The sequence below is a fragment of the Nansenia antarctica genome (assembly GCF_963989245.1).
Source record: "Nansenia antarctica genome assembly, chromosome: 16".
In the NCBI taxonomy this organism is placed as follows: Eukaryota; Metazoa; Chordata; class Actinopteri; order Argentiniformes; family Microstomatidae; genus Nansenia; species Nansenia antarctica.
This window is the reverse complement of record NC_137686.1, coordinates 13132723-13148765: the sequence shown is the minus strand read 5'-3', so window position 1 is coordinate 13148765 and position 16043 is coordinate 13132723. Positions and strand designations below refer to the sequence as shown.

Sequence of the window (16043 nt, the reverse complement as noted above, 5' to 3'; positions counted from 1 at the left end):
AACGCCAAGGCCCGTCTGAACCAGTTCTTCCAGAAGGAGAAGAACCAGACGGATTACAAATACAGCCAAGTGGGCCCGGAGCACAACAGGTCAGGGGGGGCGGGGGTGGGGGGCAGCGTGGGGGGGGGCCACAACAAGTCAGAGGGGGAGGGGATAGGGGGCCGGGGGGGGTTGACCACAACAGGTCAGGGGGGGCGGGGGTGGGGGGGCGGGCCATCATCCCACAGATCAGAGTGTTTAGCGTGTCGATCCAATAGACTGTGCGTTAGATACACAGGGCTGTAGTGTGTTAGATACACAGGGCTGTAGTGTGTTAGATACACAGGGCTGTAGTGTGAGACGGGGGCCGTGTGTTTTCCTGCTGGACTGCTATGGAGACAGAGAGAGCCCTCCCGGGTGTGTGATGACACCTGAGAGATCTCAGAACCCAAACATGACGCTGGTCTCATCCCCCTGGACGGCCATGCTGCAGAAGTCAAGATCAGCTGTTATATCATTTGTTTTAGTTATTTTTATATAACCAGGAGGTCCCTTGAGGTTAAAATCTCTTTTTCGAGGGAGACCTGGCCAAGAAAGCTCACCGGTACAGGTCCAAGTTTACAAAATTGGCGAATAAAACATAATATGTAACGTGTTAGCAAGTAGATGAGGTATCTGGTCTTAATCTAGGGTTAGGATTTGGCTGTAGGATGTGTAGGTAGGTAGGTAGGTAGGTAGATACCTTAAGGAGAAATTAAGGTGTTATAGCAGCTCAACAAAATAAACAATTGAATGATAGAATAAAATGTAAATAAACATCGGAACATTATACCCAATAAGACAAGTATGATTTAACTGATCACCCCGATCGAGCCAGCAGGAGGAGGGGTTATGGGTCAGGGTCGTGGTTAAAAGTCACATTTGTAGAGAGAAAAACATAGGTACTTCTTACTTTGCAGCATGGCCATCCAGTGATGATGATGACGATGATGAATCCTTCACTATAAACAATTACGACAAGTCAATGGGACAGAACAACAGTGACGCCAGGATTCACAACCCAGCTTTGTCAAGTACATGTGACATGCTTTAGGCGCACTAAAGCTGTTACATGGTGGCAACCACAGCGGAGGGATGGATGGATGGACGGAGCGATAGAGGGATGGAGTGATGGATGGTGGAAAGGGCACAGTATTGTGTGGTTGTGATTTCTGGTGTCACTGTGTGTTCCACCAAGACTGGGGGTCTGTGGGCCGTCTGTGGCTGAGGGGGAGGGGTGAGGTGGTTGTTGGTTCAAGTCTGGCAGAAAAACACACGGTCTTCTCCCCGGGGGTCGTCAGAGAAGACACTAGACAGAGGTCAGAGGTCTGTCGGTTCGTCGGTTTTCTTACACAGTTCTACTATTTCTACATAGAAAGGTTCCTGGCTGAGTGGCAGTGGGGGGTGATGGAGATTCTAACATTTGTGTTTCAGGAGTTTCATCGCTGAGATGCAGTTGTTTGTGAGACAGCTTGGTAGAAGTAAGTACCTGACGCCTGATGTTTCCATTTAGACAGTTCGGTACTAGACAGTACAAGTACTAGACAACGAAATGCAGTTTAGCATCTAACCAGAAGTGCAAATAGTGATATAAGAACATGATATAACTCCCCAGTAAGTGTCCGTTAAGATGGTCTTGGTTGTACATTAAGATGGTCTTGGTTGTACGTTAAGATGGTCTTGGTTGTACATTAAGATGGTCTTGGTTGTACGTTAAGATGGTCTTGGTTGTACATTAAGATGGTCTTGGTTGTACATTAAGATGGTCTTGGTTGTACATTAAGATGGTCTTGGTTGTACGTTAAGATGGTCTTGGTTGTACATTAAGATGGTCTTGGTTGTACGTTAAGATGGTCTTGGTTGTACATTAAGATGGTCTTGGTTGTACATTAAGATGGTCTTGGTTGTACATTAAGATGGTCTTGGTTGTACATTAAGATGGTCTTGGTTGTACGTTAAGATGGTCTTGGTTGTACATTAAGATGGTCTTGGTTGTACAATAAGATGGTCTTGGTTGTACATTAAGATGGTCTTGGTTGTACGTTAAGATGGTCTTGGTTGTACATTAAGATGGTCTTGGTTGTACATTAAGATGGTCTTCTTGGTTGTACATTAAGATGGTCTTGGTTGTACGTTAAGATGGTCTTGGTTGTACATTAAGATGGTCTTGGTTGTACATTAAGATGGTCTTGGTTGTACGTTAAGATGGTCTTGGTTGTACGTTAAGATGGTCTTGGTTGTACGTTAAGATGGTCTTGGTTGTACGTTAAGATGGTCTTGGTTGTACGTTATGATGGTCTTGGTTGTACATTAAGATGGTCTTGGTTGTACGTTAAGATGGTCTTGGTTGTACGTTAAGATGGTCTTGGTTGTACATTAAGATGGTCTTGGTTGTACGTTAAGATGGTCTTGGTTGTACGTTATGATGGTCTTGGTTGTACATTAAGATGGTCTTGGTTGTACATTAAGATGGTCTTGGTTGTACGTTAAGATGGTCTTGGTTGTACATTAAGATGGTCTTGGTTGTACATTAAGATGGTCTTCTTGGTTGTACATTAAGATGGTCTTGGTTGTACGTTAAGATGGTCTTGGTTGTACATTAAGATGGTCTTGGTTGTACATTAAGATGCTCTTGGTTGTACGTTAAGATGGTCTTGGTTGTACGTTAAGATGGTCTTGGTTGTACGTTATGATGGTCTTGGTTGTACGTTAAGATGGTCTTGGTTGTACATTAAGATGGTCTTGGTTGTACTTTAAGATGGTCTTGGTTGTACGTTAAGATGGTCTTGGTTGTTTCTCGTAGAGATCATCGCCAGGGAGCACGGCTCCAACAAGAAGCTGGCGGCCCAGTCCTGCGCCCTCTCCATCGTCCGCCAGCTCTACCACCTCAGCGTCATCGAGCCCTATACCGGCATCACCAAGAAGAAGGAGGGAGAGATCGTACGCTTGGTTTAGAAGAACTCGATCTAGACTTATATCTCTTTTTTATTGATTAATACCAGTAGTTACCATCTCACTTCCTTGTCTGTCTCGGTGAGATTCTAGGATCTGACTTTAAACTGGAAAAGAAATAGTCGCTGCTCTTCTAACTTCATGGTCTGGTTTCATGGATGGCGATTGAGGCCTAATCCTAGACTAAAAAACATCCTCAATGGAGATGTTTCCATTAAGTGTGATTTAGTCCTGGACTTAAGACCTGCAGATGTCTTGTCTGGGAAACCGGCCCCATGATCTTTTTTAGTAAGCCGGTCATGTTCTCGATTGATTATTCTCCATCTTTACCGTGACTACTTGTGTACTCTGCACATATACAAATGTAATATGTGAGGTGTGTGTAGGTCTATGTTGCTTTCACAACCAACTATGGTTACCCCCCATGCAGTGCACGTGTCGTGTGACTGTGTGGATGTCCCTGAGTTCCTAGTGATGACGTCATGGTGTGTCTGTCCCCCAGCTGGAGGTGTATGAGGTGACCGTGGCAGACGACCTGCAGAACCAGCTGCAGAGCATGGTCCAGGACCTGGGGGTTCAGATCCCTCCACCTGTAAGTGGGCTCGAATTTACATGTCTCTGGTCAATAAAGTCTCCCTTGGCACTCTAGAATGTTGACAGTTTGGGTGACTTTATTCCCCCTCGACGCTGAAGGAGTTAAACACAATAACATGGGCCCAGTTGTTCAGAACCTTTAATCGGGAATCAGAATGATCCCGAATCTTTTTGCGCTATCCAGCTGGCAGATTTTCCCCCTCAAAATCAGCCAGGTTAGATCTGATCCTGGATAGCCCAAAAGAATAAACGTTCTGAACAACTGGACCCTGCGGTTTGTATTCCAGCTGCTCCCTCCTCAGTCTGACATGTCCCGTCCCGTCCCCACAGCCCTGCGACCCCAGCGACCCCCCAGTGTCCCTGGTCCAGGGGAAGATGGCGGTGTTCGAGCCCAGCCAGAGGCAGAGCATGGCGGGGGTGGTCCCCTGGTCCCCCCCCCAGGTCAACTGGAACCCCTGGACCAGCAGCAACATCGACGAGGGGCCGCTCGCCTTCGTGAGTCGCAACTCTTTATGTTTGGTTTTATAGTAGAGATAGAATTCATAGAACGGTTCGTCCGTGTGTTCTATTTCTACGTTTTTCTAGACCTAGATGTTGATTTGTTTTTCACAACGTTCCATCTGAACTGTTTTTTCTGGACGGTTTGTCTTTTCTTTTTCAAACGTCGACCACTTTTTAAATGATTTGCCTTGAAGTCAAACCTGTTCATCCTTTAATACCAGACCCTTCCAGAGCCTCTGCCCATCTCAAGCTCTCCTTCCCTCTCTCCCTCAGTGCACCCCGGAGCAGATCAGCTCAGACCTTCAGAGTGAGCTCTGCTACCAGCTGGACCAGGATGTCAGCCTGCAGAAGGTAGGTTACGTCCTTGTTTCTTTGTTTGTTTGGTCCTCTGTGGCTCAGTTGGTAGCGCATGGTGCTAACAACGCATTGGTTGTGGGTAATAATAATAATAATATATACTTGTGTCTCCAGATCGTGGCGGATCGCGAGCAGCTGCCTGTGAAGAAGTTCGAGGAGCAGATCATGGCGGCCGTCCAGACCAGCCCCGTGGTCATCATCCGAGGCGCCACAGGCTGCGGCAAAACTACCCAGGTGCCCCAGTTCATCCTGGACCAGTTCATCAAGAGCGGGAGGGCGTCCGACTGCAACATCGTCGTAACCCAGGTAACGCTCAACCAGGAAGTACAGCCCACGCTCCTGATCGGTGTGCTTTGGATGAGGAGACTGTTGTTGTTTTGGTTGTTGTTGGTTTGGTTGTTGCTGTTGTTGTTGTTTTGGGGTTGTTTTCCAGTCCTCTTTCAATTACCGTATTTTCCGGACTATAAGTCGCTTAGGAGTATAAGTCGCACCAGTAAAAAATGCGTCATGAAGAAAAAAACACATATAAGTCGCACTGGACTATAAGGCTCATTTATTTAGAAATGTATTTCACAAAATCCAAGACCAAGAACAGACATTTAATCTGGAAAAGCAAGTTATTCAACTACACAATGGCACACAGAACTACAGGCTGAATAGGTGTCCGGTATGTTAACGTAACACATTAACAGTTATTCAGCTACACAATAGCATAAAGAACATACCTGGGAGGCTGAATAGGCTAAATTAACATAACAAGCCAGCTAGTCCAACAAGCAAGTTACCAGTAAACAAGTTCACCAAGCTCCCGTTAATGTTTCAGTTAATTTCTTCAGTGGTACAGGAGCAGCATATAGTTGTCACAAGCCCAGAGTGCCCTCTCGCGGCTGTAGATGGTAATGTAAAACTATGAAAAAACAGTGCGACTAATAGTCCGGAAAATACGGTATGCATTATTTTTATTTCTTTGTTTCAGTAGAAGTTGTCATGAAACAGGGTATCCGCGGTGTCTTGAAAAGTATTAAAAGTTGATAAATAAATTTTGGAAAAATCAAGACCCATAAGTATTAAAAAGTCTTATCACGATTTTATGAGGTCTTGAATTTTGTATTTTCCTGAATTAGACTCTGTCCAAAGAGTTTGAGTCCTAAACACTTTTAGTAAAGGTTTGTGAATTTATTAGTTTGATTAAAAAACTAAGATGAATCGGAAATTCTGTTGTATGATAGTGGTCTAGTCTATTGCAAACTAAAACTGTTAAGTTAAAGGTGTCACTGATGTCAACGGTTCCAGCTCGAAGTGGCGGTGAGGTCTGGAAAAATATTGACAAGGTCTTTAAAAAGTCTTAGAAAGGTATTGAAATTAACCTCAAGATTCCTGTATATACCCTGTGAAAGTCCCAAGCCATAATAGTCAAGTGTATGACTGTATGAATAGCATATGAATAGTGTATATCAATAGTATTATTATGTATTTATTTTTAATATGTTTTTAGGGGCATTTCTGCTCTATTGGGATAGAGACAGTACAGATTGACAGGAAGGATGGCTGAGAGAGAGAGAGAGAGGATGACATGCAGGATAGGTCGATGGCCTGAATCGAACCAGGGACCTGCTGCGATTATGTGTGGCATGCTCCTTCGTGAGCTACGCCATTCCAGCCATCCTACATGTCAACCCTCTCTCTCTCACTCATCCTTCCTGTCAATCTCTACTATCTCCCAATAAAGCAGAAATGCCCTAAAAACTTAAATACACATTTTAATAAAAACATATTGAAACATGTTTGTCCCTCCCCAGCCCCGGCGTATCAGTGCGGTGGCGGTGGCGGAGCGCGTGTCCTACGAGCGGGGGGAGGAGGTGGGGAAGAGCTGCGGCTACAGCGTCCGCTTCGAGTCCATCCTGCCACGCCCGCACGCCAGCATCCTCTTCTGCACTGTCGGTAGGTCTCTCTCTCTCCTCGGGGTCTTGTAGCCGCCAATTCCACGTTGGGAATGAAAACAGTAATAGTCTGGGTTGGATAATCACGCACGCCACGCTTTCCGTGTATGTTGTATAAAAATGTAAAATAATTATTGTCCGAAAAGTAATCCAATGTATTCAAAACGAAACGAAAAGTCATAAAGCCAACGGTAAAGTATGTGATTACAGAAAAGAGTGATCGTCGTCAAAATAATGTTGTTGCCAGTCTAACCTATTTCCATCCACCCAGGTGCTGCTAATTGACTCCATAAATGCACCTGGGCCCATCCTATCATCTCGCCACGTGACACTCAATTACGACTAAAACATTAATAATTCTATAACCAAAAACATAATGCTATTCTTTACATAAATAACCAAAAACATAAAATAAACATTAATCATGAAATATAAATATAACTCAAAACATTAAACACAAATCATCCAAAATAAAAGCCTAAAGTAAAATTGGCCATAACAGGTCTGGATATCCATCTCTCTATCTCTCTATCCATCTCCCCCCCCTGTGTTGAGATGTGAACTGAAGTACTGTTGTTCTGTGTTCAGGTGTGAACTGAAGTGCTGTTGTTCTGTGTTCAGGTGTTACTGAACTGCTGTTGTTCTGTGTTCAGGTGTGTTACTGCGGAAGCTGGAGGCAGGCATTCGAGGGATCAGTCACGTGATCGTCGACGAGATCCACGAGAGAGACATCAACGTGAGTTCATTACATTCTAGATCAGGGGTCACCAACCTTTTTGAAACTGAGAGCTACTTCATGGGTACTGAGTCATACGAAGGGCTACCAGTTTGATACGCTCTTCTGAAATAACACATTTGCTCAGTTTGCCTTTAGTTATATATTATTAATAATGATTAATGATACTCATCTATGTGAAGACACTGATCACGTTAATGATTTCTCACAATAATTCTCAAAAATGACAACAAGGTGGGAAACAGATATCAATATTCAGCACTTTATCTCTATTAATCTCAGTAATTGTTACATTTTCAGATGATCACTTACATCACTACATTTCATAGGAAAAATTACCCATTTTCACTAGCCACTGACAAACCCTTTTAAGAAATCATGAACTATGTTGCACCATGTTTCAAAAAGTTATCAATTATGTAATGTTAAAGAAAAATCAACTTACATATTTTTAAATACATCTTGTCACATTTTGAACTAATGACCAAATCTGCTGCATTTTTAACAAATTATAACTGTTACATGTCATGAACACACTTTTACATTGAACACAATTCTTCAATATTTTAATTAAACTTTGCCATGGCACTGCCATGTTGCCACTGACAACATCTGGTATCTGTTTCTTTGTTAGTGGGAAGACTGGCATTGCATGCTGTTCACCAGTATATTGTAATCTGGTGTGTAACTTGACACTGCAACTGTGAGTGAGTCTTTCAGATGTGCATCAGTGAGGCGTGTTCTGTGTTTGTTCTTGATGAAGTTCATGTCAGAAAACGCTGATTCACAGAGATAGGTTGAACCAAACAGGCTGGCAACCTTCATAGCTGCTGTGCATACACCACTGTACTTCTCTGTATCAACAAGGCACCAAAAGTTTGGTGCAGCCTGGTGGGCTTTGAGGTGGAGGTCATTTTGCAATGTTATGATTTCAATCTCCACCTGTCCAGCATCCAAGTTGAACGTTGCACTTAGTTGCTCAGCACAGCATGTTGTGTCCACATTCATGAAAGGATTGGAAATGAATGACACACATGGCTCAAGCTGATGAAGGTCACAAAACCTATTCTCAAACTCTTGCCCAAGTCTGTTTATGACTTCACAGTACTTTTCTGCAACTTTGTCAAATGTCTCAGATGCAGAAGCATTGTCTTTCAGCACCGACTGCACAGAGGGAAAGTGCAGCACCTTCTTTCTCTGTATATCCACAGAAAAAACGTTCATCTTGGCTTTAAATGCATTTAAAGCACTTATCATATCAACAACAGTCTTACCTTTGCCTTGCAGCTCGCAGTTCAAGTTGTTTAGTTTCCCAGTAATGTCTGTCAAAAATGCAAGGTCAAGTGTCCACTCTGTGTCCTCTAGCAGTGAGACATCTTCGCCTTTGGACTGCATGAACGCTTTGATTTCACCCAAAAGTGACAAAAAACGACGTAAAACTCGTCCTCTGCTGAGCCATCGGATTTCTGTGTGTAGCAGCAGGTCACCATATTCAGCTGACATCTCCTCCAATAGCACCTTGAAAATCCTGCGCTGCTTTGCTTTGGAACGGATGTTGTTTATGATTTTCACAACGGGAGTCATCACGTGCCCAAAGCCGATCACTTTTGCACATAACGCCTGCTGGTGAATAATGCAGTGGTAATGCAGAAATGTTGGGAAGTCTGGGTCACCTTTACAGTGAGCGATGAAACCTGTATGTCGGCCGATCATAGCAGGAGCCCCGTCTGTAGTCACCGCTACCAGCTTTTCCAACGGTATCTTTTTCTGCACGAAAAACTCCTTCACCGTGTTATAAATGTCAACTCCCCTCGTAGTTGTCTTTAAGGGCAGTAGTGTCAGGAGTTCTTCTCTTGTGGAGAAATCTTCAAACACCATCCGGATGAAAACCGACAGCTGCGCTGTACTGCTGCTGTCCACGGACTCGTCGCACTGGATGCTAAACCAGCTGCACTTAGCCAGATCCTGGTCCAGCTGATCGGCCAAGTTACCAGACATAGCTGACACTCGTCTAGCCATCGTAGATGCCCCCAGTTGGACGTCGGAGAGAGCGGAGATTAGATCGGTTACATTTTTCTCATCGTTTAGTACAGTGTTAGCAATTATAAGCATTGCTTCTTTGACAACTTCTCCGTCTGAAAATGCCTTCTTCTTCTTGATCAGAAAATGTGTAGCTCTAAACGAGGCTTCGGTTGCTTTTTGTGACTTTTTCGCCGGCCTCGTGAAAAAAGACTGTTGCTTACCCAAAGCTGCCTTTAGCTCGCGGGCTTTTTCTGCCCGTAGTGCGGTCCCTGGTGGGTAGTTAGCATGGTAACTTTTGTGACAGGTAGTGAAGTGTCTCTCCACATTGTGCCGCTTTGCCGTGGCCACAGTCGCCCCACAAATGAGACACACGCAGGTTTCTTTCACAGTCGTAAAAAAGAACTCCTCCTCCCAATCGTTGTGAAAGTGATACTTTTTCTTTCTTTTTTCTGCCATGTTTTTGGGGTACTAAACTGCATTAAGCGCCCACCTTCGCTGCACCCGCCAACTTACTCTCCACTTGTCGCGCACAATACTGACGTTAGAACTAGAGTAGGTCAGAGTTCACCTATCTAAACTTATGTATAATAAACATATTTTTAAGATATTGTCATTTTTAAATCTATATGAATGCAAGTGTGATTAAAAAAGAATAGCAACAGAATCAAATATATATAAATTATAGAATACATTATTATTATTTTTATTTTTTTCCATTTTAGACGCAGCTCACTAGACGCTATTTTTAGAACAGGCCTGCGGGCAACTCAAGTGGTCTTTGGGGGCGACCTGGTGCCCGCGGGCACCGTGTTGGTGACCCCTGTTCTAGATGATCCCCTCCGGACCTCTTGTTGTTGAATTCTGAATTCATGAGTCTGAATTCTGAATTCTTTGTGTGTTCCGTCAGAATGACTAAGTTTTCCCTGGACAAAACTAAAGAATTATATATAATATAATGTATTATTATTATTATTATATATATTTATTTATTTTTCCCCTTTCTTTACTTTTGTCCAGGGAAAACCTTGGTCATTCTGACGGAACCCACACAGAATTATTTTTTAGATAACATATATATATACTGTTTGTTGCCCCTACAAAGTAATCTGTTTAATAAAGTTTGAGTGATTCAAAACCTTCTTCCTGTGCCCGCCCAGACGGACTTCCTGATGGTGGTGCTGCGTGATGTCATCCAGGCGTACCCTCAGGTCCGCATCATCCTCATGTCGGCCACCATCGACACCACCATTTTCAGAGAGTACTACTTCAACTGCCCCGTCATAGAGGTGCACGGACGCACCTTCCCTGTGCAGGGTACGGAGGCTCAGACACACGCTCACACACGCTCACACGCTCACATGCACACACACACACACACACACACACACACACACACACACACTCACACACAGACCAACAACCTCACACACACACACACACACACACACACACACACACACACACACACACACACACACACAGACACACTCTCACACACACACACACATCCCCCATTTAATGTATCTCTCCTGTTCCTCAGCGTATGTAGAACTATCAGGCTTGTAGTAATATTTAATAAATATGTTAAATCCTTCTTTTCCCAGAGTACTTTCTGGAAGACTGCATCCAGATGACCCAGTTCATCCCTCCTCCAATGGACAAGAAGAGGAAGGACAAGGATGACGACGGAGGCGATGAAGAGGTACGGCATGTGTCTTCTTATTATTTCACGGCTTCATTTAAAACTGTTAATATAATGTAAAACAATTCGGGCTGTCTGTCGACGAAATAAATGTGTTCATTCATCTTTTCCTATGAGTTGATTTGTCTACAGATTAATGGAATGTTTAGGTTGACACGTCTCTAGAAAAGAAACCCAAAGTGTTGCTTAAACAATGAGTAACAGGGTTCTTTAACAAATTGTCGACGGCCTCCAAATCAGTGGTGCACATGACCTTTCCCATTCCCATAGATGAAGACGACAGAATGCTAATCGCTCGAACCGAGCTTGCTTGGTACAACACTCTTGTTTAGTTAGCTGCATGCCACTCACTCTAACTTTAACTTCCACTCCTTGTGGTTTATAATCTGGCACACTAGGGGTGGTGTTTCAGGCGGGATTTGAACTGACAACCTTCCGATCACCAGTCCAACTCCCTATCCACTAGACCACCACTACCCCCACATTTATTTGCATAAAGGCGTCTGCTAAATGTCAAAGATGTAAATGTAAATGTACTCCTCCACGCCCTCTCTGGTCCCCCCTCCCAGACCAACTGTAACCTGCTGTGCAGAGGGGACTACGGGCCGGAGACACAACGCTCCATGGCCCTGATGAGTGAGAAGAAGACCCCGTTTGAGCTGGTGGAGGCCCTGCTGAAGTACATCGAGACCCTGCAGGTGGCCGGGGCCGTGCTCATCTTCCTCCCCGGGTGGAACCTCATCTTCTCCATGCAGAAACACCTGGAGATGAACCCCCACTTTGGTCCGAAGGGTTTACTATGTCTCTCTATCGCTCACTTGCTCTCTCTGTCTCTGTCTCTCTTTCTCTTTCTCTGTCTCTCTCTGTCTCTCTCTCTCTCTCTCTCTCTCTCTCTGTCTCTCTTTCTCTCTCTCTTTCTCCCTGTCTCTCTTTCTCTCTATCTCTCTCTCGCTCTGTCTGTTTCTCAATATTTAAATAATGCTACTTTTTTCTATTAATATTCAGATTCTATGCTTTTAGTCTCTTTCACGAAATGATTTATATGAGATATTATGCAATTGATACAAGCAGATCATTATATTTTTATCAGATTCCTATTCAAATCTTTATTAGTCATAGAAAAACCTAGATAGATAGATCAATAGATAGATAGGTACTTCATTGATCCTGAGGGGAAATTAAGGCACAACAACAACAACAACAAAAATAAAGAGACGATAGAATAATAAAACAGACATTCATGTCCTCTTCCTGCCCCCCCACAGGGAGCCAGCGGTACCGGATCCTGCCCCTCCACTCCCAGATCCCCAGAGAGGAGCAGAGGAGGGTGTTTGAGCCCGTCCCTGAGAACATCACCAAGGTGCGCCACACACAGGGACACCACACACAGGGACACAGGGACACGGGGGATTAGCTCAAACGCTTATGCTTAGCATGCGAGAGGTAGCGGGATCGATCGATATGATTATACACACATAGAACCTCTGAAACCTCAGACTGTCACTGCTGGTGGAGGTGGAGCTCGGAGGATGGGCTAACACACGGAATGGAATGAGGAATGGTGTCAACATCTATCCTGTCATGACTTGTGTCAACAGACTCTATCTGTTGTGTCCTGTCATGACTGGTGTCAACAGGCTCTATCTGATGTGTCCTGTCAAAGGTCAACAGGCTCTATCTGATGTGTCCTGTCAAAGGTCAACAGACTCTATCTGATGTGTCCTGTCAAAGGTCAACAGGCTCTATCTGATGTGTCCTGTCGTGTCTTTCCAGGTGATTCTGTCCACCAACATCGCAGAGACCAGCATCACCATCAACGACGTCGTCTATGTGATCGACTCTTGCAAGTAAGTCCCATAAGACGAATAATATTGTTGCTGTTACAGCATTCATCATTACTTTCTTAATTCTTTTTATTGATTTTAGACATACAGTACATTAGACATTTATACGTTACTTATGGGGTGGTCGGGTGAGCTGGTTCATATCAGGCATAGCGGCATGTAGACAGCGTTACATGAAAAGATAAATACATGAGTATATAGGTATATACTATATGTCTAAAAGGTAGTAAATACATAGAAAGTGGAGAGCCACCTCCATCAGCCCCTATACAGCCTAGTATGCCCCTAGATGTTTCCCACCCCCAGTTCATCACTGATAAAAATAATTAAATAAAACGTAATGGTAATACCCCTAAAAGAAAAGTAATGAAATTAACACAAACCAAAAGCATAACCCCAAACAAACAATAGCATAAAATCAAAATCATAATAGGACAATAAGGGTAAGTTTAAATTAGTTTAATGTGGTTCAGGATCTCTTTGAGCCAGCTATTATGTGAAGGGGGGAGGGTGTGCTTCCATTTAAATAGAATAAGTCTTCTTGCCAGCAGCGTTGTAAAGGCAAGGACGCTACATAATAGGAAGGACGCGTCTCTTTGTAAGCGAAAACATGGGTGTTGTAGGGGGTGGGATACCAATTCCAAATAGGGCTGTGAGAGGTTCAGGTTCGAGGTTCCTGTCAAAAACTGTCCCTAGTGTGTCAAATACCTGGCGCCAGAAGTCTGTCAATTTCGGGCAAGACCAAAACATGTGGGTGTGGTTAGCAGGTGATTGTCTGCATCTGTTGCAAGTGTCGCTGGTGTCTGGATATATTTTTGCCAGTCGAGCATTCGTGTAATGTACTCTGAAGAGGACCTTGCATTGCAATAAGTGTCTAGCACGCATAGAGGTTGAATGGACTAAATCAAGGATTTGCTCTCACTGATCGTCAGGTATCGGCACCCCAATTTCCTGTTCCCAGGTCTGTTTCAGGTGGGCTGCTGGAGCCGGGTTGAGGGAGTCAATGGAATCATAAATTATGGAGATAGAGCGTTTCTGAGCGGGCTTTAGACTGAGTAAAGAGTTGAACGGGGACCCGGGTGGGTGATTGGGGAAGTGGGGATATTTAGTTTTAATAAAATGTCTGACCTGGAGAAAACGGAAAAGGTGAGATTGGGGCAGTTCAAACCTGGATGAGAGCTCTGCAAAGTCTGTAAAAATTCCGTCCTTGTAGAAATCTTTGACACTAGCTAAGCCTTTGTCACGCCAAATACGAAAGGTGGGGTCAAAAGAAGAGGGTGGGAATAAGTGATTTTCATAAATTGGGGCCAGGGTGGAAGGTTTATCCATTCCATAATGTTTACGGAATTGTAGCCAGATCTTAGTCGAGTTGGTGACAACTGGGTTTTGGGAGATGTTGTGGATTTTAAGGGGAAGTTGTGCCGTGGGGAGAGACTGAAGGGAGACCTTTGATGACTGTAGTTCTATCTGGGCCCATGAAGGAGGTGTTTCGGCCCTGTCTTTGAACCAATGACGAAGTTTATCAATATTGCACGCCCAGTAATATTGAATGAAGTTGGGTAAGGCTAAACCGCCGGATTTCTTGGGAAGTTGTAGGATAGCTTTCTTAATTCGGGGGGGTTTATTAGCCCATAAAAACGAGGATATCAACTGATCTAGTTGACGAAAAAAGGACTTACTCATAAAGATCGGGACGTGCTGGAACAAGTAGAGAAGTTTAGGGAGAATCACCATTTTAACCAGATTAACTCTGCCCGTCAGAGACAGGAAGAGAGAGGACCACCGAGTCATGTCGAGCTTGGCCTTATCAATGAGAGGGCGGAAGTTTTTTGCAAAGAGGTCGTCAAATGAGGTGGTGACAAAAACTCCCAGATATTTAAAACCATCCAGGACCACTCTGAATGGGAGGGAGGAACGGGGTAATTTCTTAGCTGATTTGTTGATGGGGAGGAGCTCGCTTTTATTTTATAGCAAAAATTGAAAGACAATTGCTGAAATCAAAACAACGTTATTTTGAAATGGGTGAGAAGGCTGGCAAACTCCTCGCCCATCAGGCCAGATCTGCAGCTCTCTCTAGAGTGATCCCCAGGATAAAGTCACCAGAGGGGACTATTGTCTCTGACCCAAAAGCAGTGAACGAAGTCTTCCTAAACTTTTACTCTGACCTTTATTCCTCTGAATACTCACCTGAGGCCTGGAGAGACCATAACCCTCTGGAACTGATCATGTTTCCCAAGGTTAGCGCTAATGTGGCTAATGAACTAGGAATATCAATTTCGACTGCTGAGGTACAGGAGGCAATTAAACAGCTACAGAACGGCAAATCCCCAGGCCCGGACGGTTATATTGTAGAATTTTACAAGTCATATTCACATCTAATCTCCCCGCTCTTAGCTAAAGTTAACAACGAATCCTTTGTTAATGGTCGACTGCCCCCAACTCTATCTGAAGCCACTATATGTCTCATATTGAAGAAAGACAAAGACCCTCTTGACTGTGGCAATTTTAGGCCTATCTCCCTCCTCAATGTGGACCAAAAGATCCTGGCTAAGGTCTTAGCCTCGCGACTACAACAAGCCTTACCAACCTTAATTTCAATGGACCAGACTGGTTTTATGGTTGGGAGGAATTCCTCTTTTAACACCAGGCGGCTGCTCAACATAATTAGCTCCCCCAGCCCAATCGTCCCTGAGGTAATACTATCCCTAGATGCTGAAAAAGCATTTGACAGGGTTGAATGGGAATACCTGTTCTATGTTATGGATAGGTTTGGCTTTAGCCCCGACTTCATTGCTTGGATTAGGCTGCTCTACAAATCCCCCATGGCTTGTGTCCTCACCAACGGTGTGAGGTCGCCTCCCTTTGCTCTCCACCGTGGCACCAGACAGGGATGCCCCCTCTCCCCTCTCCTATTTGCTCTGGCCATCGAACCCTTGGCCATTTGGCTCCGGGGGGAGGAGAGAGTTGAAGGCATCACCAGGATGGGCACTACTCACAAGCTGTCACTATACGCGGATGACTTGCTATTATATGATTCCAACCCTGTCTCATCCCTCCCAGTCATCAAAGACATCTTAATACAATTCGGCAGATATTCCGGCTACAAGCTAAATTTCAATTAAAGCATTCATCATTACTGTTGTACTCTGTGGCGGTCAGGGGGGCTGGTGGTGATAGAACATCGGAGGAGGGGGGGCTCGTTGTAACGCATGGAACGGAATAAGGAATGGTATCAAACACAACGTCCATATTCCATTCCATGCATCGCAGTGAGCCCGACCTCCGATGTTCTACCTCCACCTGCCTCCCCTGATGGAAGCATGCTGACAGGATGTTGACCAGGCTTGATGGTCTGCTAAACTATCTGTCACTTTATT

The 16043-nt window shown here is 44.3% G+C and overlaps 1 protein-coding gene across 1 annotated transcript in view; it reads left to right on the top strand.

Moving 5' to 3' along the window:
• LOC308171969 (ATP-dependent RNA helicase A protein-like) overlaps window positions 1-16043 on the top strand; it is a gene marked incomplete at its 3' end in the record, with an annotated part of 40313 nt that overhangs the window by 3676 nt on the left and 20594 nt on the right. The window contains exons 5-18 of the mRNA XM_080546880.1: window positions 1-89; window positions 1453-1499; window positions 2822-2958; window positions 3473-3562; window positions 3895-4059; window positions 4339-4416; window positions 4537-4728; window positions 6222-6363; window positions 7016-7098; window positions 10278-10434; window positions 10725-10822; window positions 11392-11605; window positions 12088-12182; window positions 12596-12669. The exon at window positions 1-89 is cut by the window's left edge and continues 60 nt beyond it. Coding sequence (XP_080403006.1) covers window positions 1-89; window positions 1453-1499; window positions 2822-2958; window positions 3473-3562; window positions 3895-4059; window positions 4339-4416; window positions 4537-4728; window positions 6222-6363; window positions 7016-7098; window positions 10278-10434; window positions 10725-10822; window positions 11392-11605; window positions 12088-12182; window positions 12596-12669 — 1661 coding nt within the window. The remainder of the gene's footprint in view (window positions 90-1452; window positions 1500-2821; window positions 2959-3472; window positions 3563-3894; window positions 4060-4338; window positions 4417-4536; window positions 4729-6221; window positions 6364-7015; window positions 7099-10277; window positions 10435-10724; window positions 10823-11391; window positions 11606-12087; window positions 12183-12595; window positions 12670-16043) is intronic.